Source organism: Geotrypetes seraphini, chromosome 6, assembly GCF_902459505.1.
Source record: "Geotrypetes seraphini chromosome 6, aGeoSer1.1, whole genome shotgun sequence".
NCBI classification, from domain to species: Eukaryota; Metazoa; Chordata; class Amphibia; order Gymnophiona; family Dermophiidae; genus Geotrypetes; species Geotrypetes seraphini.
This window is the reverse complement of record NC_047089.1, coordinates 192,776,414-192,803,637: the sequence shown is the minus strand read 5'-3', so window position 1 is coordinate 192,803,637 and position 27,224 is coordinate 192,776,414. Positions and strand designations below refer to the sequence as shown.

The window sequence follows — 27,224 nt, the reverse complement described above, 5'->3', positions numbered from 1 at the left end:
TGATGAACGACTGAAGACAACCTCTGATGGGGTGAGGGCAAGGCGGAGAATTGGGAAGACTGGCTGTGTCCCGGATAAACATGTCAAAAAGGCTGTGTAGCTTTAGGTTGTGCAGCCTGCTTGTTCTGCTGTTGCTGCCATTGTTTACAAGGTTGAGGCTGAGGAGCTTGTAGATGGCGAGCAGTAAAACGCCTCTGATATGAAGACTGTGACTTAAAAGGGCGAGCAGGTGGAGGCTTTTTCTTGTTTTTAATCAAGGTATCCCACCTGGTCTCATGAGCGGATAACTTCTGAGTGGTGACATCTAAAGATTCCCCAAAAAGCTCATCGCCCAAACAAGAAGCATTGGTTAAGCGGTCTTGGTGGTTAACATCCAACTCAGATACTCGAAGCCAAGCTAAGCGCCTCATAGCCACGGCCATGGCAGTAGTGCGAGTTGTAAGTTGAAAGGTATCATAATGGAGCGGACCAAAAACTTACACAGTTGCAATAAATTGGAAGTATATTGTTGCAAAAGAGCTACCTTGCGCTCAGGAAGATACTTCTGAAGAGCAGAGACCTGCTGAACCAAGTGCTTGAGATAAAATGAGAAATGAAAAGCATAATTGCAAGACCGGTTGGCAAGCATGGCATTTTGATATAAACACTTGCCAAAGCGGTCCATGGTCTTACTCTCTCTGCCAGGAGGGACAGAAGCATATACACTGGCCCCTGCAGACTTCTTCAGAGTGGATTCCACCAGGAGGAACCTGAGGCTTGTCAAAACCCGGAATAGAAATTACTCTATAGAGGGCGTCAAGTTTGCGAGGAACATCAGGAACAGTCAATGGAGTTTCCAGATTTTTATAAAAAGTCTCCCGTAGAATATCATGAAGAGGGAGCTCGAAAAAACTCTTTAGGTGGTTGATCAAAATCTAATGCATCCAAAAATGCTTTAGATTTTTTGGAATCAGACTCCAGAGGAATAGAAAGTGTCTGACATTTCCCTCAAAAATTTGAAGAAAGAAGTCTGTTCTGGTTTAGGAACAGGTTCTTGGGAGGAGGGATCTTCATCCGAGAAGGCCTCATCATCTGAGACAAGTGGCTCTTCAGAATCTTTCCAAAGATCTGAGTCCCGCAGCAGTGGGAGAAGGTCCCGGGAACCCAGCGTCGAGGACTCAATATGTTTTGTCTTCCACACCAATTTACCTGATCTGACCGACATCGAGTCAGGAGAGGTATGGGCAGAAGAACGGTGTCGAACCGGCTCCGACATCAACTCTGTAGCATGCGGCACCAAAAAAAACCTTCTGTGAAGGGACGGCAACTGGCACCAGTTCCATAATCATTGGTGTCGGAGCTGGAGTCAAAAGGGTCTGGGTCGACACCACAGAGGTAGAGGTAATCAGTACCGCTAGGGTCGCTGCCGACAACACGGGCTCAGACCGGACCGGCAGGGCAGGTAGAATAAGCTGTACTGCTCTTTAAGTTGGGCTTGCATTATCGCTGCAATTTTATTGTCCAAAGATTGCACCGGTACTGCTTGCTTTTTCGCCAGTACCTTTGGTGCCGCTCTGTGCTCCAGAGATGAGGAGGCCGATGATGAGGCACTCACCTCAATCGGAGCCGAGTGTTTTTTAGGGCGCCTCGAGGTCTGCAGGACTTGGCTCACTGCATGAGAGACCTGAGAGCCCGTAGGAGTAGGGGAAGGCTTCTCAGCCGACTTACCAACTGAGAAAGAATCTTGCGGTGTCGAAGGATGCGGCACCGATTTTGGCGTGGACACCGAGGTCAGGGCCGATGTCAAATCACCCTCCATACCGGCGCCGAAGAGTAACCGCTGCTGAATTTGTCAGTTTTTGAGGGTCTTCTAATGCAGAGGCGAACAACGGATGCAGAAATCAGCCCTATGATCTTGACCCAAGCACTGAAGGCACCAGCGGTGCGGATCTATGAAGGAAATAGGGCGAGCACACCGTTGGAACTTCTTAAAGCCTGACTGTGGACAGGACATGAAGGGAAACATGGCCTCAGCAAAATCGAAGGTCAAGGCCTGAATCGTGGCAACAGGCCCCACTGGGTCGGAGCCACGAAAAAGTAAAAGAGAAAAGATGGTTGGTTTTTTTTTAACAAATGATCTGAAATGAAAAAGAATGAAATAAAATGAAGAAAAAAATGCCGCGCGAGCGGGAAGGCAGCGAAAAATGTTCAACAGCCGTTGAAATGTGACTTCCCGTCGGGCGGGAAGGCAAACTTGCGCATGCATGGTGCGGGCCATTGAGAACTTTCCAAGTTCTTAAAGCATCCGTGCCGGGGCTCCGTCGGTGACGTCACTCATCAGTAAGAATATGCTGCCTGCTTGTCCTGGGATAAAGATATATATTTTAAAAAAAGAAAATAATAGAGGGACAAATTTGTCCTCGTCTATCTTCATCCCCATCCCACGTGTAGATAAAGATGATGCCTGGGAGTAGAGAATAAGAGAGAGACAAATTTGTTCCCATCTGTCTTCATCCCCATCCCATTTCCGTGAGTTTTGTCCTTGTCCCTGCCCCATTCCTGCAAGCCCTGTCCTCATTTGTATAAACCTTGAACACTTTAAGTGGAATTTTAAGTGTTCAAGGCTTGTGCTAGGATTGAATGCCTAATTTATCACTAATAATAAAACCCTAAGCATGCATGCGCACTCCTACCTACATGATCCGTAACTCTGTGGCCGGCAGAGAAATGTTAAAGCGTGCGGCGCACACGTGTTTGGCACATTTGGCGCATGTGTGCATGACGGTTTGGTACGAGTGCGCACTTGGTGGTTCCTCTATCCTGTGGCGGTTACTATGCGCCAGTTGCCCTTCACTGTATAAACGTGATTTTTTAAAAAAAAGGTATGTGGGATTGTTTCTGATGATCTTAAGGTGATCAAACTAAGAAGAAACATGGGCAGCAGTGATAGTGCCTTTGTATCTGGTGAGGCCTCATTTAGAGTACTGTACGCAGTTCTAGAGAACGTACATTAAATAAGATGTAAATAGGATGGAGTCAGTTCAGAGGGCGGTTACTAAAATAGTCAGTGATCTTCATTAAAAAGCATATAGAGACAGACCCATAGTTCTCAATATGTATACTTTGGAAGGAAGACAAGACAGAGATCTCCATGGCTTAAATGCACAGAAGGCAGGTCCCTTTCAATTTAACGGAAGCTCTGGAATGAGAGGGCATAAGATGAAGTTGAAGAAGGAGAGACTCAAAAGTAATCTACAGAAATACTTCTTTGTGGAATGGGTGGTGGATTTATGGAACAACCTCCCGGTAAAAATGATGGAGATGAGGACTGTATCTGAATTCAAGAAAGCATGGGATAGGCATATGGGATCTCTTAGGGGGAGGAAGAGATAGAAGATGAAATGGATGGGCAGACTGGATAGGCCATATAGCCTTTATCTGCTATCATTTTCTCTGTTTCTATACAAACAACACTAATAAAACACTGCAAAAGTCAATTCATAAAGCAGCGAAAACAAAGTAAAACTGCAGATGTGATGTATAAAGTACAAAAACTTTATTGGAGAAAATGTAGCAATCTAAATTATAATGGTTCTCATATGTGAAGATACAAGGCCTGACACGGTCTATGTTTCGGAAAACACTCCTTTCTCAGGGGTACGGGATATTATGGTACACAAATGTAGAGAACCTTACTAAAAACGAATGACACAGGTATCAGTGAATGCAGGCAACACAGAGCTCCTGTCCAGCTGTAACTCAGCAGACTTATAATTTGGATTGCTACATTTTCTCCAATTAAGTTTTTGTACATCACATCTTCAGTTTTCCTTTGTTGTCGTCATTTGGCTCTTCACTGCAGATTTATTGGATCATTTTTTGTTTTGTTTTGAATTCATAAAGCAGCAAAATAAAGATTTTAAAGTTGATAGTCAACAATAGATGTTTCTAAAAAGAAAATGACATAACAAAAACAGACTGTAATATAATAGGATGATGTATAATATTGAAAAAAAATCAATGCGTTTGGGGGCACTTTCCTGTTTCAAATGGAAAACCACTTCAAGGCATCCAGGAAACAATTTTTTGTAAAAAAATTTTAAGTTTATTAATAGGTTTTAAATGCAAAACTAAAGTATAAAATATAAATTTGTGTATACCTGATCGACAATGACTACTTACCCATTTTTTCTCAGAATAATATCAAAGCAAATTACTAACCTCTGCACTACCACAGTCACACTCCTCAGCTCCATCCACCAACTTGTTGCCACATAAGCTAAAGATCACGTCTGGTAACGGAATGTTCAATAGACAGTCTGCTCTATCAGAACCAATTAGCCGAGCATAAAACTGCGTGCTGCAGTCACTAAACTGTTGTGCTGCACTGTTAGAAAAGACAAAAAATAAAAAATTATACACTAGTTTTATAACAGTTCTTAACTACAAAATCACAATTTAAATTAATGGAATGACTGACTAAATGCTTTATGAAACTTTAGTTGTTGATCTTCTTCAGGCTATCTCCCATTTTGTGTCAATAGGAAAATGTAGATTACACAGAGCTTGTATATTTAGCTATTTATCTATATATATAAATATATCTATGATTCCTCATACAGTGTAAAGTAATTGTTACCTATACTTCCAATTCTCTGATAGTATTACAAAAATGATTGTGACCTGTATTATGGGTACATTTAGTATAAGAACATAAGAATAGCCTTACTGCAGAGGTGTCAAAGTCCCTCCTTGAGGGCCACAATCCAGTCGGGTTTTCATGATTTCCCCAATGAATATGCATGAGATCTATTAGCATACAATGAAAGCAGTGCATGCAAATAGATCTCATGTATATTCATTGTGGAAATCCTAAAAACCCGACTGGATTGTGGCCCTCGAGGAGGGACTTTGACACCCCTGCCTTACTGGGTCAGACTAATGGTCCATCTAGCCCAGTATCCCATCTTCATGGAGAACAATCCATGTCACAAGTACCTAGCAAAATCCCAAATAGTAGCAGCATTCCATGCCACTGATCCAGGTAAGCAGTGGCTCCCCCCATGTCTGTCTCAATAGCAGACTATGGACTTGTTCTCCAAGAACTTGTCCAAACCTTTTTTAAAACCAGCTACATTAACTATTCTCTGAGTGAAAAAATATTTCTTACTATTGGTTTTAAAACTTCATTGAGTGTCCCCTAGTTTTTGTAATTTTTGACAGAGTAAAAAATCAATCCACTTGTACCCATTCTACAGCACTCAGGATTTTTTAGACTTCAATCATATCTCCCCTCAGGCATTTCTTTTCCAAGCTGAAGAGCCCTAACCTCTTTAGTCTCTTCTCATACGAGAGGAGTTCCAACCTCTTTATCATCTTGGTCGCTCTTCTTTGAACTTTCTCTAGTGCCTCTATATCTTTTTTAAGATAAGAAGATCAGAACTGCACGCAAGTACTACAAGGTGAGGTTGCACCACTGAGCGATACAGAGGCATTATAACATTCTTAGTTTTATTTACCATCCCTTTTCTAATAATTCCTAGCATCTTGTTTACTTTCTTGGCCATCACCACACATTGGGCAGAAGATTTCAGCATAATTTCCTTCAATTTGCTTACAGTATCCTAGTAATTAGGTGAGTTTAAATTAGGCTGCAGAGATCTAAGACACCATATGCTAATATTTAGTTTTATTATTATTATTATTTTTGTTGTTATTAGTAGGTCCACCTCTATGGATCTAAGTAGACTCCAGCAGGGAGAGGAGGAAGTAGCTGGACAATATTCTTCCTCTCCCCACAAGAGCAACTCCTCACCACATGGCTCACTGAAGCCCCCCCCCCTCTCTTTTCATCAGATCCTCTCCAACGGTCCTTTAAGGGGATAGGAGCAGCCGGGCACCTGTGATCCTCAATCCCAGCAGGGAGCAGAGGATGGAGCTGGTCAACATCTCTCCTGTCTCCACCGGAGCAACACCTGATCATGCGACTCATTGGGGCTCCTCCTCCTTTGCATCGTGCCCTCTCCAACGGCCCTTTAAGAGACCGTGTAGTAGCAGGTGGGCCTGCACTGCCAGTGGGCCCTACTGAAGGGCCATTTGTGTGGCCCTTCGTGTGGACCAAGAGGACCATGAGGACAGTGAGTAAAATAGTAAATTTTAGATAAGAAAAGTTTGTTAAATCTTGTTTGTACTAGAATGTATTCTTAGAATAGCCTGTCTTAAAAGTATGTGACAGAATATTGTTAAATCTTGTTTGTACTAGAATGTATTCTTAGTATAGCCTATCTTAGAAGTATGTGACAGAATATTTGCCTTGAACTCCCTGCATTAAAAGCAGAACAACTGCCAGCAAGATATGCTGGAGATGATCATCAAAAATAAACTGTTTAAAGTCAGTTGTAATATAGAAATAGAAATACCAGAACATTTACAGAAATGGTGCTAACAGAAAAACTTAGGGCTCGTTTTACAAAGGTGCGCTAGCGATTTTAGCGTGCGCTGCATTGCCGCGCACGCTAACCCCACGCTACTGGCCAAGAATTAACACTAGCTCAATGGTGGCGTTAGTGTCTAGCACTCGCTAAAACTGCTAGTGCAGCTTAGTAAAAGGAGCCCTTAAGCTAAAAAAACCAGTCATAGATAGAGACATTACACTATAATACTTACTAGAAAGATTACCAGTAGTATATTGTCCTAAGATAGTAACCCAAAATATAGCACTTAAAATCTACAATCCATAACAGCTATCCATGAAAGACTTCATGATGAACTGGGTATTGATAGCAAGACTGACACTAATAAGTGCAATCTTGTTTGAAACAGAACTAACGTCAATGAGCACCCCAATGTAATATGACTTACACTATCCAAGGATACACTTCATTAAAACAAGCATAGGGAAAATCAAACATAACCCCACCTGAGTCAAAAACCTAAATTAGACCAGTTGATATTAACAATGGATAATCTGAAGACCCCCCAGGTATAACTGTAGGAAACAGGAAGGACCACACAAATATAACTTCCACTGTACTGCTTAATGACTCTACTTCAAAAACCTACACAAACCACTTTGGCATCCCGCAGGGTTCGATTCTTTCTCCGTTGTTAATATCTACCTGGCACCACTTTTGACATTATGTCAATCTATAGGCTTTACATCTTATGCCTATGCTGATGATATTCAGCTCATCCATCCCACTGATCCCTCAAATATGAAATGAAATCCATGTCATCAAATCCAAAATTATCTAGCATTAAAATTGGCTTAAGCACATCTAAAAACCAATTGCCTCCTCTTCCATGGAAAGAGGGGCTGCAGTTATCCTCCACAATCTGTATAGATAATTAACAATAATAATAACAGTTTATATACCGCAGGACCATGAAGTTCTATGCGGTTTACAATGATTAGAAAGATGCTACAAATTGAATGGAACATACATAGTTAGAGATTAGTGGCTAACAGTTTACGGGATCAGATTTAGGGGAGAGATTATGATGGGAGTGACTGTACAGATTTGTTACCTAGGTAATTAAAGAACAGGTATGTTGTTTTGTTTTTTTTAGTTCAATCATCTTTATTAGCATTTTCAGGTATACATCAGTCAGGCATGAATGACATATATTGAAGACAATAACCATGATATGCATATAAGTTGACATCCATGCCCCAATACATAACAATAGAAATAGTAATACAAACAGAAACAAAGAACAAGAACCAGAACTAATAGAACTGGTCAGACGTGGTAGCAAATTAAACAAAATATATCAAAAGCATAGTAACAATAATCTAATCACATTGGATAGCTTGATGCAATGGAATCAGAGCAGTAGTAATACAACAGCAGTATCGCAGTGGCAACAGCAGTAGCATCAGTAGGATCAGTAGGATCATTAGGGTCATTTGGATCACAGGGGCCACAGCAGAACATGTTGCATTATTGATTCTCCGTAAATGCAAGTAACGGTGCCCATATTTTTTCAAATCTGGGTAGAAATCCCCTCCGTTCAGCTGCTACTCTTTCATATTTGGCATATAGGCAGACAGTATTCCACCATTCAATGTGTGACACATTTGAAAAGTCCTTCCAGTTAGTAAATATGATATGCAGCGTTACTAGTAGGAGAAATTGAAGTAATGGAGCTTTATCCAAAGGAATTGTCATATGAGAACCAGTCAAGCTAACAAGCAGTAACGGATAAGACAGCTGTTCCTTAAACTCTAGAGAGGAACATATTTGTGTCCACACCTTATGCCAATAATTTTGTAACAGAGGACAATCAAAGATCATGTGTTGTAACGACCCTGCTGAGAGCTTACATGACCAACAAAGATCATTAACCTGTTCCTTCTGTAACTTCGATAATTTGCTAGGTGTCCAATAAGCTCGGTAAATCAAAAAGAAAAAGGACTGGTATAATGCTGCCGAGCTGGTTAATTTATAGATCATGGCCCACATTTGGGTCCAATCTGTTTCTACCAAGGGCATCCGCAATTCCTCCTGCCATTTAGTTTGTGCGGAATGGTAGAGAGGTTGACTGCATGACTGAATCATTTTGTACCAGTTAGAAGCTTCTGTTTTTCTTAAAGGCAAATGTTTTACAAAAATTCAGAAGGTCAGGATCCTCCCACTTGCTTGCGTTATTATGTATGAAGTCACGAAAAGCATGGTTGAGCTGCAACCACTGAAAAAACGTAGACGGAGGGAGACAATAACGAGAACTAAGTTGCTTCTGTCATACAAGTGACCCAAGGTCCATATACCTGCAGATTTCCAATTCTTCCAATTTATCTTAGTATGTTGAATTTGTACAGTAGCTGGGGACGATAAGAAAGAAGTTGTTTTCTTTTGTAGGCCGTCGACTTGCTGAGGTCAGGGACGAAAAGTATGGAGGCTCCCTCATGTTTCAGAGGAGCACGGATCTTTGCACGCTGCATGATGTCAACTACCTGTTGATATCGAAGGAGTTTCACCACCACCGGGCGAGGATAGCGATCAGAGGAGGAGCGGTGAGAAGGGACACGATGTGCCCTTTCTATTTCAAATTCTTATGTCACTTAAGATTTTATCCATGAATGCTAAAGGGTTAAATAACAAAATCAAAGCCAAGAAATTATCATATACAGAGCGTCATAATCCAGACATAATTATGCTCCAGGAGACGCACGTGGATGAATATGCTTCTAAAAAGTTGTTTTTGCCCTGGGCTATGCCCCCTTATTTTTCCCCTGCGATTGATAAGAGGGGTGGAGTGCTAACCTTCATAAAGAAGAGGCAGGGACTCACAGTTCAATCCTCAGCTTCTGACCTGCATGGTAGATGGGTTAGGGTTAACATCATATGTGGTGAAACTGCTTTCACTGTTTACAATATTTATGCTTCTAATGTGGACTGTCCTGAATTCTTCCACGAACTCACAGCTTCTGTTCTCTCTCACTCTAATGTACAAATCATTCTAGGGGGTGACTTTAATCTAGTGCTTGATCCTTCCAAGGATCGTAAATCTCAAGTCCGTTATAAAAAGTCAAAAGCTTGGTTCGCCCTGCAACAAATGTCTGCTGCCTTGAAAGTGTCAGATGTTTGGAGACTCAAACACCCATCTCACTCTGCATACACCTTCTTCTCTCACCCGCATCTCTCCTACTCACGCATAGATTACTTTCTCATTAGCAACTCCTTATTATCTGATGTGGCTGACTCTACCATTCACCCAATTTCTATCTTTGACCACGCTGCAATCACCATAACATTAAACATCACGATGCCTGCAATTGTACAGAAGCAATGGAGATTTAATTCAACTCTTTTACAAGATCCTGGATTCACAGAACATATCAGAACAAGTATCAAAGATTATTTTTTACTCAACCAACCTGAACAGACATCCTGGAACACCTGGTGGGACGCCTTTAAGGCATTTATCAGAGGTCATATCATTTCATACGTGGCTCACAAGCATAAAACTCAAAGAGATGTACTAAATCAAATGGAGCTGGAAATCCAAAATCTGAAAGCCTCACATCAGAAAAGCCTCACATCAGAAAACCCCCTCTGACATGTCTTTGCTCCACCAGCTCAGCAAACTGAAATTTCAATATAACACTATACTGAGCAAATCTGCTGCACACACTGTCTTCCAAAAATCTACATCATACTTTGCTGAAAGTAATAAATGTGGACATCTCCTGGCTGCATCCTTGAAAAATAGACTAGAAAAATCAGACATAGCAAGTATAACCCTGGAAGATTCGACTGTTCTTACTGACCCTGCGGACATATCTCAGGCCTTTATGAGATATTACCATACTCTGTACACCTCAGAACTTGATGAAGATGAAGGTTCTACTTCTTCCTTCTTAGAAGACCTCCCACGATCCAGAATAGACCCTGTAGACTCGGAAATACTAGACTCACCTATCACCATAGAAGAAATATCTGAAACGCTTCACACAATGGCAACCGGAAAAGCACCCGGCCCAGATGGCCTAACTGTAGAATTTTATAAAGAAATTAAGGATTTACTATTACCCCATTACCTCAGATATCTTGAACATATACTTGATACCGGTCAGCCATATGGATCGTTCACTGAAGCCACTATTATCGTACTGCCAAAACCTGGTAAAGATGCAACAAATGTTACTAATTATCGACCACTTTCCTTAATAAATGTGGACGCCAAGCTTTATGCCAAACTTCTTGCCTGTAGAATCCAAAAGATCATTACAAAACTTATAGATCCTGATCAATGTGGGTTCATTAGTGGATGGCATTCTTCAGACAATATTTATACCTTCTCAAACATTATTTCTTCACTACATAATAAAAATTCCCCTACTGACCACCCATTACTTGCTGTTGGGCTTGATGCTGAGAAGGCATTTGATAGGGTGGAATGGCCCTTTCTTTTTAAGGTAATGCAATGGTTTGGCTTTTCGCCCAGTTTCATTCAAAGAGTTAGATTATTATATACGTCCCCTCTACTAAGACTTTCATTAATGGTACATTATCTTCCTCATTTAGTCCTACAAGAGGAACTAGACAGGGCTGCCCTCTTTCCCCACTTTTATTTGACCTTGCACTTGAGCCTCTACTTATTGCTATACGAAACAACCCAGACATACAAGGTTTCAAACATTTGAATCAGGAAATAAAAGTTTCCGCATATGCTGATGATATACTGCTATATATCTCCTCCCTATTATGCGTGAAAATACGGTAATCTTTATGAGTCATAAATCCTGAAGATGAAACAAAAGCCAATAACGGTAGGGATGTCCATTTATACGTCTCTACGTCTAGTGCTAGCCAAGTGTTAGCAGCACCACTAGTATCATGTAAAATCCATTTAGTGCCTTGTCTAAGTAAAAAAGCATAGTGATAGTCCTAAAAATTTGGAAAATTAGTGCCACCCTCGTATTTGGGTAATTTTAATCTATTCAACGCTATTCTAGGAGTCTTATCGTTCCAAAGAAACTTGGTCAATAGCTGGTCCACTCTTTTATAAAATGATGGGGGTAGAAGAACAGGTAGCATACTAAGGGGATATAAAATCTTGGGAGCTATCATCATCTTAATGGTTTCCATACGTCCCCACCAGGTTAAATTTAAGGGACTTCATCTAGCAGTAAGTGTGGATATCATGTGTAGAATATCCTCTACTGCAAACTTTATCGTATCCTCAATCGTAGGACCAAAATGTATACCCAGATACTTAAGCTTCTTTTGAGCCCACTGAAATTTATAATCCTCAATAGTATGTTGTAAAATGTGTTTATTAAGAGGGAGTAGTTCTGTTTTAGAGGTATTAAGCTTGTAGCCAGAATATTGGGAATAAGAATTGATCAATTTTAATAAACATGGCAATGAAGGAGGGTCAGTATAGATCAATACATCATCTGCGTACACAAAGAGTTTGAGCTCCAATGAACCACATCGAACACCTGCTATATTAGGAGATTGTCGAACTTATAGAAGAAGAGGCTCAAGCGCTAAGTTGAATAATAACGGAGATAGAGGACATCCCTGACGGGTACCACAGGTAGGATGAAACGTATCAGAGATTAGTCCATTTATTCTGATAGTGGTAGAGGGTTTAGTATACAATATCTGAACCATGGAAATTAATCTGTCTGAAAACCCAAACCAGGACATTGTCTGGAATAAAAAGTCCCACTCAACTCTATCGAATGCTTTTTCAGCGTCTAGAGCTAATGCCAGGTAAGGATGAGATGAATGCTGGGCAATTTGGATAACAGAAGTGAACAATCTGGTATTGTCACTTGCAAGTCTGCCTTGCATAAAACCGCTCTGTTCTTTACCTATCAATATAGGCAGCACTTTTTGAATTCTGTTAGCCAATATCTTAGCAAAAATTTTTGTGTCTACATTGATAAGGGAGAAGGGTCTATAATTCTGTATTTTCATCGGATCCTTACCTGGCTTAGGTAAAACTATTATGGACGCATCAGTGAACGTTCCTCTAACATCTTCTGTGGTATTATAGTAGCGAAATAGCTGACATAATTGATGAGCTAAAGGTAGTATAAAATTCGACCGTGTAACCATCCGGACCCGGTGATTTTTTCTTAGCTATTACAGACAGAGACGCGATAATGTCAGGGACCTTAATCTCTTCCTCAAGAGGGATGTTATCTTCTAAGTTCAGTTGTGGTCTTTGAAAGAGGGGCTAAATTCCGCCGAATCAGAGTGAGTCAGTTCCGTAGAATATAAAGAGTCATAGAACAGCTTAAAATGTCAAATAATTTCTTTTGGTTCAGTATGCTTATTACCCGTTTCATCTAAGATAGCATGAATATAAGATTTCTCCTCACGTATTTTCAAATATTGAGCTAATAGGTGTCCACTTCTATTATTTGAGCTATGATAGGTTGCAGACTGCATGAATAATGTGTTACCAGCTTGAGTACTCAGCTTGTTATTATACGCTAGTCTCCGTTCTCTAAGTTTTTATAATAGCTGCATATTTGTTGGATTCGATTGATGTGATATCTCCACAGTTCTAATACTAGGTCAGTAAGAGATTGTTGATTACACTTCTTTTGTTTTGCTTGATAAGCAATTATACAACCTCTAATATAAGCTTTGCATGCATCCCACAATGTAACCCTATCAACTTGATCAGTAGTGTTCAAATCAAAGTATTCTTTTAAGGCCGTACTTATGTACAGGATGAATTGCGGGTCATCTAGTAATGCATTGTTAAATCTCCAACTACAGGAAGTGTGCCTAGGTAAAAGATTATCCAGATGTAGTTCTATAGCAGCATGGTCTGAGACCGATATCTCATTAATCAATGCATTTAACATGTAGGGTACTAAGCTTTTGCTTATGAAAAAGTAATCTATGCGAGAATAGGAGTTATGAGGGGGTGAGTAAAAAAAAAATTGTAAATCCATATGATGTAGAAATCTCCAAGAGTCTATGAGGTTCAATTGGGAAAGCATATTATGGAAACTATGCCATGCCTTTGTGATTCTGTATGATACAGTAGATTTTCTATCAAGGGAAGGTTCAAGAACCAGGTTGAAATCTCCAGCTATAACATATGCCTGTGTATTCTCTGCCAATGCTAGAGACGTAAGATTATCAAAGAATAGTGGGTCATCAATGTTGGGCGCATAAATATTGAATATAGTGATAGTGTAATTCAACACTTAGAGCATTACCATATTCCATCTACCCTCTAAGTCATTTTTATGAGCAATAACTTTTAGATTCTGACAGTTCCTGATTAGAGAGCTGCACGGGAACGGGGATGATGGGAATCCCGCGGGACCCGCGGGGATCCCGCGGGTTCCTCCTTTGGGTCACGGGGATCCCGTGGGGACGCCCCCTAGGGTCACGGGGATCCCGTGGGGACGCCCCCTAGGGTCACGGGGATCCCGTGGGGACGCCCCCTAGGGTCACGGGGATCCCGTGGGGACGCCTCCGAGGGTCGCGGGGTTCCTGCGGGGTTGGATCGCAGTGCACTCGAGCCGCGAGGGTAGTCTCCTCCTCCTTACCTGCCCTGTCGCAGCATACAGCCGAACGGAAGTCTTCCTGATGTCAGCGCTGACGTCGGAGGGAGGGCTTAAGCAAAGCCTTCCCTTCCTCAGACATCAGCGCTGACATCAGGAAGACTTCCGGTCGGCTGTGTGCGGCAGGGCAGGTAGGAAGAAGGCAATGGTGTATGAAAGAGGGGGAGGGGGCGGTCCACCCCGGAGAATGTGCACAGCCGGTCAGGTCCCCCGATCGACCGACAACAGGCCCGGCCGACAAATCTCCCTGCCCTGTAGCCGCGAATCTAAATTACCTCTTACAGCAGCTTCACTACTCCAGCTGCTGTAAGAAGGTAATTTAGATTCGCGGCTACAGGACAGGGAGATTTGTCCGACCGGGCCTGTTCTGTTGTCGGTCGAGTGCGGAAGCGCCACAAAGGTAAGGGGCAGGGAGGGAGGAAAGGTGGAGTGGAGAAGAAAAGACGCTTAAGGGGGGAGAAAGCCGCTGAAAACACTGGGGAAGACAAAGGGGTGGAGAAGGACGCTGAAAGGACATGGGGTAAACGGGAGGAGGGGAGGGAAGGCTGCTGAAAGCACATGGGGAAGACAGAGGGGTGGAGAATGCCACTGAAAGGACATGGGGAAGACAGAGGGGGGAGAAGGACGCTGAAAGGACATGGGGAAGGCAGAGGGGGGAGAAGGATGCTGCCTGACAGGACATGGGGAAGATGGTGGGGGAGAAGGACACTGAAAGGAAATGGGGAAGAGGGAATGGGGAGAAGACGCTGGCAGGGAAGAAGACAGAGGTGGCAGACTATGGGGGGAGCAGAGGGAAAAAGATGGGTGCCAGACCAATTTGGGAGGGGGGAGAAAGGGAGAGGCACAGTAACAGAGCAAATGGAAGACACAGAGAAGAGAGGCAGTGGATGGAAGGAATTGAATGAGAACATGAAGAAAGCAGAAACCAGGCAACAAAGGTAGGAAAAAAATTCTTTTTTTTTTTGCTTAAGGATAAAGTAGTATATTAGTTGTGTTGATAAAAATTTATAAACATTAGAGGCTCTGGTAGAAACCCGTTTACAAAGTATGTATTCTTCCCAATTAATATTTCCAAATTAATAAAGTCTTTTTGCTTATTTTTAAATGGGTTTTTACCAGAGCCTTTAATTCAGTAGCATAATTAAATGAAATAACTATTTCTGTAGTTTATAGGGACGGGCGGGAATGTAAGGGATTCCTTGCGGGGACGTAGGGGATTCCTCGCGGGGACAGGTGGGATTCCTCGCGGGGACGGGTGGGGATGGAGGGATTTCTCGCGGGGACGGGTGGGAGTCCTCACGGGGATGGGTGGGGACGGGTGGGACTTTGGCGGGGACGGGTGGGATTTCTGTCCCCGCACAACTCTCTATTCCTGATTAGCATTGCAGTACCATTCTTCTTTTTTACCGCTGGTGAATAATAAACATCCCTAGCCCAAGGAACTTTTAATTTTTGACTTTCAATGTCTGTTAAATGCGTTTCTTGGAATAGGAGAACATCAGGAGATTTGCGAGATATATATGTAAGTATTTTTTTTTCTCTTAATTGGATTGTTGAGACCTTTAACATTTAAAGAAAGTAGTTTCAATGACATATAACTAAGAATACATGTTATTTAGACTGATGTAGCCCCTGCGATCCCAACCAAGCCCCAAACCTAGGTAATGAGTATCACATAAACAAACCACGTCTGTACCAATATACCATATTTGTGTCCTCATAAAAAAGAACAGACAAAAATATGATATGAATATCTATGGGAAGCGAACAGGTGAGAAGCAACACAACTTTTCCCGGCTGCTAACTGCAAAACAAGGGTCTACCATTGATCGCTATATTAATATAGTAATACAGCGACAAGAGTGTTAAATCGTCAATAAACAGTATACATCATATGATGAAGGTTTAAAGTATAGTAATTACTCTTGTGTCAGCTATTCACTCTAAGGGCACACAATTATAATTACATCTTATAAGATGAGTCAAAACTGATAGAGCATTTATTTAGTTAACATTGTCTGGCACTGCTCAAATGTGTCATCAAGTAATTTGTTAATATGAGTGTCATTACCTAATTGTCAACATATATTTAGGCAGTAGTATAGGTATTATATGTCAAGTACCATTTATCATCCGTAGTGCCATGATGAAATAAAAATAGATCATCCAGCACAGTAATCAAAAAGTGTAACAAAATAATAATATATATAGTAAGGAGTACAGTATAGAGAGACCAATAGTTGACAAGATCTCTTTGAGGCACAAATTCCAATCAATTAAACCATAAAGCTGAAATAAAATGATAACAGTCATCATGTGGTAGCTATCAATTGTCATAATGAGCTGAATAAACAAAAATCATTAGAGGTATTATAAGTTGTTGCAGCAACAATGCACTGGTAGCATATGATGAAGACATAATGAAATGATATAAAACATACCAAAACAGTATCACTTACTAAGCAATTTATAAATTAATCAAGCCAACAAGTAATGATAGAAGAAGAATATGATGATATAGAAGAAGACAAAGTATAGCAATGTTCAATGAGTAGAATTAAGCAGGAGTCGAAATCAATTACAGTCTTTTAGAAGTGGAGGTGTATCATGGTATTAAGGAATGTACAGAATAAACTAATAACATCTATCCATTCCAATTGTTCAGGGCTTCAATCGTGTAATTATATTGAAGCATGTAATAAACCAAGTAAAGAAACCAATATGAGGACAGATATGTAAGTAGAAAAGTATAGCAGCAAACATTGAATTGAAGTTAAATAAAAGTAAAGCCAAGCCTGGAATCTTTAACAGGGTTATTATACATCTATCCCATCAATGCACTACAAATAATGAATATTAAGCAGCCAAAGGTAGTTATTCATTAGCTTATTAGGTGGAATAAACTTAAGACATCTACCTATGCTCAGATGCTGATGCACCTAATCAAACTGTAGAAGTAACATAAGATAGAATAAAGTATAGCAACATATGTGATGAAATGAGATGTAGTGTACCAGAGCAGTATTGCATGAGCAGAATAAATTAATAACATCTGTCCAGTGCAGTTGTTTATGGTAGCGTGTATATTAATGCATTAAAACTTAGAATAAACAGACTGGCAGGGTAATAGAAAGTGATCAAGAAAACAGAATACCAAACAATACATAACGAAGAATAAGTTCAAGCATCAGTAATATCTATGAGATTACTAAATAAGTGGAATAAACTCAAGACATCCCCTTATTTCAAATACTAAATGCTATCCATCATTTTATAAAAGTGAGAAAGCATAAACCAAAGTATATGTTAAATATAGGAAAGGAAATGAGGCGTGCCAGAACAGCATTGTATGGCCAGAAGAAACTAATAACATCTGTCCATTGTATGTGCTCTCAGCAGTTTTATGTCAGTGCTAAGGATTACATAATAGATAATCAGATAGAAAGACAAATATCAAATCAATAAATCAAAACATCTAATATGAAGTAGTAAAAAGGCAGAAATAAAGACTTACCCTAAGCTCAGTAATATAACATAGCTATCACAACATTACACGCCATATAATAAAGGAAAGCAGTATTATGTATCTGAATGCTTACTGAATAGGTGGAATAAACTAAAGACATCCACCTAATTTCAAACACTCAGTGCTATTCATCACACTAGGAACGCAAGAAAACATAAGGTGAAGTGTGAGGAAAATATAAAGCTGCGTGATGAGATGTAACAGATGTATCAGAGCAATATTAAAGGAACAGAGCATTACAAACTAATAATACCTGTCAACATATTTATCCAAAACAATCTATATCGTAGTGCAATGAAGCACATATGAACATACTGACCGGAGGATAGATAGGAAATAGATATAAGAGCATTGAAGCATATCAGTAGGTGTAAGAAACAAAGAAATCATTAGTAGAATTTTGATATATTCTGTTCAACAATATATTGCAAATAATAATAAAAATAATAATCAATCTGAGGAACTGTGATCTTAGCTAATAGATGGAATAAACTCAAAACATCCAACTATTGCCAGATACCTAAAAATAAACATAACGTGCAGTAAAGAGTGAGTAAAATAAACCAGCAAAATCAGCGTGTTCATCATGATTATGGAGAAAGAAGTCAGGTGTACACTTAGTCGCCGTGGAAAATTAGGGAAGGTGTTAATCTCCCATTGGAAAAACATATCTGAATTTAGAGTTAGGTTGAAATTTCGCGATCATATGTTCAACTTAAAGAGATTATCTCACGCCACTGCAAACTCGTATGGGGACTATGGTGACGCGACACTTGTGTGGCGTGAAAATTTTGCGTCAGTTGACATGTGGTTCTTCTTCATGAAGGTGAAGGCAACGCCATGTTTATTGAAAAGATAATATGAAGAAAAATCAATTTTAAATGTAAGATGTAATATTGTGCCTCATATGCAGGAAATATGGCAATGACTCAGTCAAAGTGTGCCCAAATGTGCTGGAGATTGTGTGCTGTAATTCATATTTCACCATATCCCAGGAATAATGATCTCGAAGAGAATAACAGAAACAGAGTAGTAGGGATATAACTACAGGTCCTTCAATCACACTGCGTCGATGGTAGATGGCTCATTTCTTCGATGAAATCCACTAACGCTGCCGGTTCTGTGAAGTCTTTAGTGTTATTATTAAGGGTTACTCTCATTCTCGGCGGATAGATCATCCCGTATTTGGCGTTCAGCTCTTTCAGTTTAGGCCGATAGGCTAGCATCTGTTTCCGGAGCTGTGCTGTTTTCTTGCTCAGATGGGGGACAAATAATATGGAGTACCCGTCTAGTTTTAGAGGTGATTTCACTCTCACCCGTGCCATTATTTCTGGTATTTGGCTGTAGCGTAGAAGGCGGAACACTATTGGGCAAGGGTAACGCGCGTTGGGTATTTTGTGCAAGGTAACCCTGTGCGCCCTGTCGATTTCCAGGGGTTTATCAAAATGAAGATCCAAAATTTTGGGTATGAAGACTTCAAGGTATTTAATCATATCCGTTGATTCTGACCCTTCCGGTACCCCCAAAATTCTGAGGTTGTTGCGCCGAGAGCGGAGATTCGCTTCCTCAAGCTCACGCTCCAGATTGGCAATTTTTTTAACTTGTATTTGTAGATCTTTAATAGATGTCTGTTGTACAGATTGTTTGTCCTCAATTGCCTGTAATCGCTGCTGGAATTGCGTAACGTCTTCGCGCATATCTGCTAATTCAGATTTGATTTCAGTTACATCAATCCCTACATCTGCAAGCATGGATCTCAGTGCTTTAAGCTCCGCCATGATGGTCTGGGAGCTTTCCTCTTCTTTGGAATCATCTGCCGATTTTTTTGGGAGACGGTGGGTCAGGCTTATGTCTTTTTCCTACTTTAGAGGTTGCCATAATGTTATTGAAGGTCTCTGCAAGAAACACTCTCGTAAATTTTCACAATTAAGTCGGTCAATTATCGATTCTGTAAAGATGCAGCCGGAGCTCCAAAGTTATGCTGCCATCTCTCAGCCGGCTCGCTAGCGCCCAAGAACAGGTATGTTTTTAGGTGTTTCCTAAATTCACCATAGTTATTTGGATGTATAATTAGTTTTTCCGGGTCTTTGCCCCATAAGGCTGCTTGATACGATAGAAGTTGTTGATGGTGTCTCTTAAATTTACATCCTCTAGCTCAGTGATTCCCAACCCTGTCCTGGAGGAACACCAGGCCAATCGGGTTTTCAGGCTAGCCCTAATGAATATGCATGAGAGAGATTTGCATATGATGGAAGTGATAGGCATGCAAATTTGCTTCATGCATATTCATTAGGGCTAGCCTGAAAACCCAATTGGCCTGGTGTTCCTCCAGGACAGGGTTGGGAACCACTGCTCTAGCTGATGGGGAAACAAACTTCAGGTGTGTACTTCTCTTATGTCTGTTGGTTGAGAAGGAGAAGAGGTCAGTTATGTATTTAGGGGCTAGACCGGATAGTACCTTGAAGCAGAAACATCCCAGCTTGAACTTCGCACGTGCCTCCATTGGCAGCCAGTGCAGGAGTTGGTAGGAAGGGGTTATGTGATCGGACTTCTTCAACCCAAAGATCAACCTGACTGCCGCATTTTGTACCAGTTGTAGTCTCTGCATGTTCTTCTGGGAGATTGCCAGATGGGCAATGTTACAATAATCAAGATGGCTTAGTATTAGGGATTATACCAGAATTCTGAATGATGAAGCGTCGAAGTATGCTTTAATGGACCTAAGTTTCCAGAGAGTAAAAAAACCCTTTCTGACTAGGGAGTCCACTTGGTCTTTCATGGTTAGGCCTTGGTCCAGTATTACCCCCAGAACCTTCATTGTAGGTTGAATAGGGTAGCTGAGATCGTTGATGAGTAGTGGTGTTGTAGTGACAGGAGGGTGTGGTGAGTCTATGAAGAATTTAGTTTTTTCTGAATTAAGCTTCAGTCTGAATTCTGTGGTCCATTGTTCCATCAGGTTTAGTGCTTCTGTTGCCATGGGGGTGGTTTCAGATGGAGAAGTAGTGAACGGGATAATGATTGTAAAGTCATCTGCATAACTGAATAATTTTATACACTGCTGGGCCAGCTGCACGCCTAGTGATGACATGTAGACGTTGAAGAGCAGTGGGGATAATGGAATGCCAGATGGGTTTCTCCAGGTTTTAGAGAGGTTGTAATTGAAACGTACTTGATAGGTGCGGGACATATGGAATCCTTGGAACCAGTCAAATACCTCTCCTCTGATACCGATTGCGTCTAAGCATTGTAGCAATTTCTCATGATCCACCAAGTCAAAGGCCGAGCTCATGTCAAATTGCATGATTAGGGCGTTATGGCCCTTGCTGAATAAGGAGTGTAAGTAATCTAGGGTCGCCGCAATCACTATCTCGGTGCTAAACAGAGGTCTGAAGCCAAATTGGGTTTCATGTAGCAGAGAGAACTGGTCGAGGTAGACCATCAACTGAGTAAAAAAATCAATGAGGTATCATTGTCTAAAATCTTGGGTGTTATCAATGATAATAAGCTAAAGTTCCACCAACATATTGGTGCAGTGGTTAGAAACTATTTCCACAAACTTCAAATGATAGGTCCCTTTCCAGTTTCCTGGAGCCCTCTTCCTTAAACATCTTAATACATTCGCTAGTAATCTCCAAAATCGATTATTGCAATTCTCTCTATAATAATAATAATAATAATAATAACTTTATTCTTATATACCGCCAGCAATCTTGCGACTTCTAGGCGGTTTACATTAAATAGAAACTGTAAATACAATAAATAATAGCTGTAGATACAATGAATAGAGCTGTACATACAACGAATTGAAGAGAATAACAGTGTGCATCTGATAATGTCATCATTAATAATAGTACCAACAGTTTGTGTGTAGGGTTAGGGTTAACATTTTACAAGTTCTGGTATATGATGATGTTACAAGGGGGGTTGATGGCCTGGTTCGTTGTCTAGGTATTTCAGGAACAGGTAAGTTTTTAGGTGTTTCCTAAATTCTCCATAGTTGTTCGTGTGTGCAATTAGTTTTTCTAGGTCTTTACCCCATGTTGCTGCTTGATACGATAGCAGTTGTTGATGATATCTTTTATATTTGCATCCTCTGGCCGGTGGGGAGACAAATTTCAGGTGTGTTTTTCTTTCGTGTCTGTTGGTTGGGAATGAGAAGAGGTCTGTGATGTATTTAGGGGTTAGCCCATTTAGTACTTTGAAGCAGAGACATCCTAGTTTGAACTTCGTGCGTGCCTCCATCGGCAGCCAGTGTAGGAGTCTGTAGGAAGGGGTTATGTGGTCGGATTTTTTTAGCCCGAAAATCATCCTGACTGCTGCATTTTGTATCAGTTGTAGTCTTTTCTTTTGCTTCTGGGGGATTGTCAGATGGGTGATGTTACAATAATCCAGATGGCTCAGTATTAGGGATTGTACTAGAATTCTGAAAGCTGAAGTGTGGAAGTACGCCTTGATGGACCTAAGTTTCCAGAGAGTGAAAAACCCTCTTTTGATTAGGGAGTTTATATGGTCTTTCATGGTTAGACTTTGGTCTAGTATTACTCCTAGGACCTTCATCGTTGATTGAATGGGGTAGTCAAGATTGTTAATGTGTAGAGATTTTGTCATGTTATGCGTTTGTGGCGAGGCTATAAAGAATTTAGTTTTATCCGAATTGAGCTTCAATTTGTAATCTGTGGTCCATTGTTCCATCATGTTTAGCGCTTCAGTTGCTTTGGGGGTGATTTCGGAGGGAGACGCAATGAATGGGATGATGATTGTGAAGTCATCTGCGTAACTGAATACTTTGATACCTCGTTGGGACAGCTGCGTACCTAGTGAAGCTATATAGACATTGAAGAGTAGTGGGGATAGTGGAGACCCCTGTGGTACGCCTGATGGGTTTCTCCATGTTTTAGAGAGATTGCAGTTGAAGCGAACTTGATAGGTGCGAGTCGTGAGGAATCCTTGGAACCAGTTCAGCACCTCGCCTCCAATGCCAATTGCGTCTAAGCATTGTAGTAACTTTCGTGGTCTACCAAGTCGAAGGCCGAGCTCATGTCGAATTGCATGATTAAGGCTTTATGACCTTTGCTGAATAAGTTACGTAGGAATTCTAGAATCGCTGCAATCACTGTCTCAGTACTAAACAACGGTCTGAAACCAGACTGGGTTTCGTGTAATAGTGAGAACTGATTCAGGTAATCCATCAATTGGGTTTGTACCAGGCCTTCCATTATTTTTACGAAAAATGGGATGGATGCTACAGGCCTATAATTGGTTGCTGATGTTAGGGTTAGTTTATGATTTTTTGGAATTGGGGTGATTATTATGTGACCATTTTTTGATAGGAATTTTCCGTTTTTGAAATTATTGGACATATGAGTCCATAGTGTTATTTTAAAGTCTAATGGGGCTGCTTTCATTATGTTGGGGGGGCAGGGGTCTAGGATGCAATTTGATTTGGTATACTTGTTGTAGAGCTTTATGAAGTTGCTCCATTCTAGGTCCTGAAAGGAGTTCCAGAACATGTCCGCTGGTATTTCATTTTCATGTGTGTTGGCTGTTTGCTGTTCGTCTGAGTTGTTTGTTGGGCAGTTGTTCCTTAAATTCACAATTTTTGAGTCGAAGTGTAGTGCCAGGTCATCTGCTGATGAAAGTTTTGCGTCGTGCGTGGATTGACTATGGCGTGTGGTATCAAATAGATTATTTGCTAGATTGAACAGTTCATGAGTGTTGACTCCTTTTGAACTTGTGTTGGATATATATATTTTGGATGAGTAGAATGTTTTCCTTTTTTCTTTTATCAGTTGTTTGTATTTCTTTATGTTTGTTCTCCAGTTGTTCCCATCAGATATTTCACCTGATTTGTTCCAGATCCTCTCTAGACGTCGTGTTGTTTGTTTCATTTTTAATAGCTCGGAGTCAAACCAGTTATTGTATTTATTTGAGCGGTACGTTCTATTTTGTTTAGGAGCTATTTTATAAGGGAATACTGCAAAAGGAAATCAGACCGCTTCAGCTCTTTCAGAATACTTCTATCAAAATCATCACCAATTCCAAGAAATATGATCACGTTACCCCTCTGCTTAAAAACGCCCATTGGCTTCCCATCCCTCGCCGAATTACTTTCAAAATTGCTCTACTCACTTTTAAAACTCTCAAATCTAGACAACCTGCCTTCATTGATAAATTACTCATTCTGCACGCCCCTAGAACTCTTAGATCTTTTTTCCAAAATTTACTCTTTGCCCCCTCCCTTAAGACTTTCCATACAACTTCATTCGCTGTTACTGCTCCCCTTATCTGCAACTCTCTGCCCTCCTATCTCAGGGAGGAATCTAATATAGATAAATTCAAAGGAACTTTAAAAATCTTCTTATATAGAGATGCTTTTGAACACTGATACTGTCCCCTTTCCTGGTCTCTGTAAAGGCAGCTTTAAATTATATTTTTCCCCTCCCTTTTGTTCTTCCTGTCATTGTTCTCTTTTCTAACTATATTGTAGTTCATCCCTATTCCTTTTGTTCCTTGTTTGTCTGTTTTTTGTTTTTTTTTGGGGGGAGAAAGGGGGGATTGGAGAGGGTTGTCCATGTTTTGGTTTTGTTGATTATTATGAACAGACAGCAAACCTGGCTGAAAAACCACATAAACGAACCAAACATGACTTATAATACTTTCCGCAAATCGATCAAAACCACCCTATTCGCTAAATTCATTGGCTAAAACGGTCCCCTCCCCACTAAGACCCCTCTCACGGATGTTCTAAATCTTTCAGACACTCATTACCCTTAGATCTCCAATTAATATGTAAGTTACCATTTAGACTATTGTACTGCATCTAGACTCTTTATTCGGTACTGTATTTAAACTTATTGCATGATTTTGAATTTGGACTCACTCTACTGTATTATATGTGGATTTATTGTATTGTATTAGTATTGTACTGTACTTGTTATTCGCTGAATGTCCAGCCTTCTTACAATGTAAACCGCCTAGAAGTCGCCTGACTATGGCGGTATAGAAAAATAAAGTTATTATTATTATTATTATTATTTTAAATTTGTAAATCTCAATTTTAACACTATTGTATATTGCCTAGAACTATGATAGGTGATTAATCAAATTTTTCATAAACCTTGAAACCTTAAGGACTACAAGAACCTAAAATAAATAATATACATAATATACACTGCAGAAACACCATCAGGAGATTATGTACCATTAGAGTGCATGTATATAAATGCACGCTCAGTTTGCAACAAGACCTTAATAATAAATGACCGGATAACAAATATCCAAGCAGGGATAATATGTATAGTAGAAACATGGATACAGGACATTTTCCCTGCTTCTACTTTCAACGTTTAAGGCCCAGGGCAGGATTAATTTGTCGAGGGCCCCTAGGCACACACCACCATGCGTCCAGGCGGAAACAAGAAGCTGCGTCAAAGGGAAGCTTTGGGTAACCAGCACCGCTTGCACAATTACAGTTCCCGTTGCCTTTCTTACCTGCGTTGCTTGATTGTCTTACTTTCTGTCGATCGGGGTGGAGGCCACGTTGCCGATTGGAGGGGCCTGCGTTGCCGATCAATGCTGAAGGGGCCCTTCGCCGTTTGGAAAAAACAATGTTGATGCCCTCCTTCATCGGGCACCCCTGACCATTTCAGGCCCTAGGCACGTGCCTACTTGGCCTTTTGGTTAATCCTGCCCTGCTTAGGCCAAAAGTGGACTTAGACTTTTTTTTAAATTATGCCCCTCCACGTCTATTCCCTTCAGTATTTTGAATGTTTCAATCATGTCTCCTCTCTGTCTCCTCTTTTCAAGGGAGAAGAGGCCCAGTTTCTCTAATTTCTTACTGTACGGCAACTCCTCCAGCCCCTTAACCATTTTAGTCGCTCTTCTCTGGACCCTTTCGAGTAGTACCGTGTTTTTCTTCATGTACGGCGACCAGTGCTAGACGCAGTACTCCAGGTGAGGGTGCACCATGGCCCGGTACAATGGCATGATAAACTTCTCCGATCTGTTTGTGGTCCCCTTCATCATTCCTAGCATTCTGTTTGCTCTTTTTGCTGCCACAGCACATTGTCATGATCAACTAGATACCCTAACACAAACATCCCAATTTAAACAGCATACTGGCCTCATCAGGGAGTCAAAGCAATTTTCTATATAGTATGGAGTTATATGATCTGCCTTTTTCAATCTGAAAATTAAACATACTGCATTATTTTATATCAATCGAAGTTGATTAAAGTTTTTATGAAACCCTCCCAAATATACAATATATCAGTAGTCTAGAGCAGTGTTTCTCAACTTCTTCAAGCCAAATACCCCCTAAGCCTAACAAATACCAACTGAGTACCCCGCCCAAGCTCTGCCCCAGACCTGCCCATGCTCCGCCCTGTCCCCACCCCCATAATAGTACTAATTGTAACGTAATTTCTTCCATCCAATTTCATATGCACACAATATAATCTTATTAATAAATAATGGTAACCACAAAATTAAAAAAACACAATATACGCAGAGAAAATGTTAATTATTTATATTTGGGATTTTTTTTCAAAGAGATCAGGGCAGATGACTTTAAAATATGCAATCAGTAACAGCTAAGGAAAAGCAGACAAATATAGAGCAAAAAATATAGACAGCAGATATAAATTCAAAAAACTGACACATTTTGATCACTAAATTGAAAATAAATTTATTTTTTCTACCTTTGTTGTCTGGCGATTTCATGAGTCTCTGCATCCAATATTTCTATTTTCTGCGTCCTGCATGCTTCCTCTCCTCCGGACCCCATTCCCTTCCCCAACCAACATCTTTCTCTCTGTCCTACCATGAGTCCATCTTTTCTTCCTCCTCCACCCCTATTGACAAGTCTCCCTCTATGTTTCTTTCTCACTGTCCATCTGTCTTCAGAGATCCAGGCATCTTTCCCACCCCCTCTGCTGCCACATCCAACATTGAGAAACACTGGTTTAGAGTACCCAAATCAGTAATCGACAGGCATCATCATTAAAATAAGGCCTGATTACACAAAGCTTCCATAATATGAAATAACATTTTCGGACCAGGGCATTGAGCTGTGTGGTCATTAATAAATTCCTATCCAAATGACTGAAGCAATAGAATATCTGATTTCATTCAGAATCAGTCTCTCTTCTTAGTGCTTGGATGGGGAGGCCATGAAAAATCTAATTTTGTCTGAATTAAATTTTAAATTTGTAATCCTTCATCCAATCCTCAACCATCAAAATTGTCGAAGATATGAATTGTGAGAAATTGGAAAGTTGAAAGAGTAAAGAGATTACAATAGCTATGTCGTCAGCATAACTATACAATTTTATTCCAATATTACTTAATCTTGATCCCAATGATGCTAAATAGATGTTAAAAAAGAAGCGGGGAAAGAGGGGAACCCTGTAGAACTCTACAGGGATTACTCCAAATTCCTGACAAGACATTGTGACAGAGTGTATGAAACCCTACCACTTCCCCTGCTTGACACTGCTGCTCAGACTCAGAATAAACCTCAGGAAAACCCGGCCAGTGGCGTACCTAGCATATGTGACACCCGGGGCCCATCATTTTTTGACACCCCCCATCTATATGAAAAATACAATCTTCATATCGCACAAGAGAGTTCCTAGGAAAAGGCAGCATCTTAAACACTGGAGTGAGCACTAG

The 27,224-nt window shown here is 40.6% G+C and overlaps 1 protein-coding gene across 1 annotated transcript in view; it reads right to left on the bottom strand.

The window, feature by feature from the left end:
• Positions 1-27,224, bottom strand: part of LOC117363105 (disintegrin and metalloproteinase domain-containing protein 9-like) — a 301,668-nt gene that overhangs the window by 250,442 nt on the left and 24,002 nt on the right. Inside the window, exon 2 of the mRNA XM_033950405.1 lies at positions 4,201-4,366. Within this exon, the coding sequence (XP_033806296.1) occupies positions 4,201-4,366 (166 nt within the window). The remainder of the gene's footprint in view (positions 1-4,200; positions 4,367-27,224) is intronic.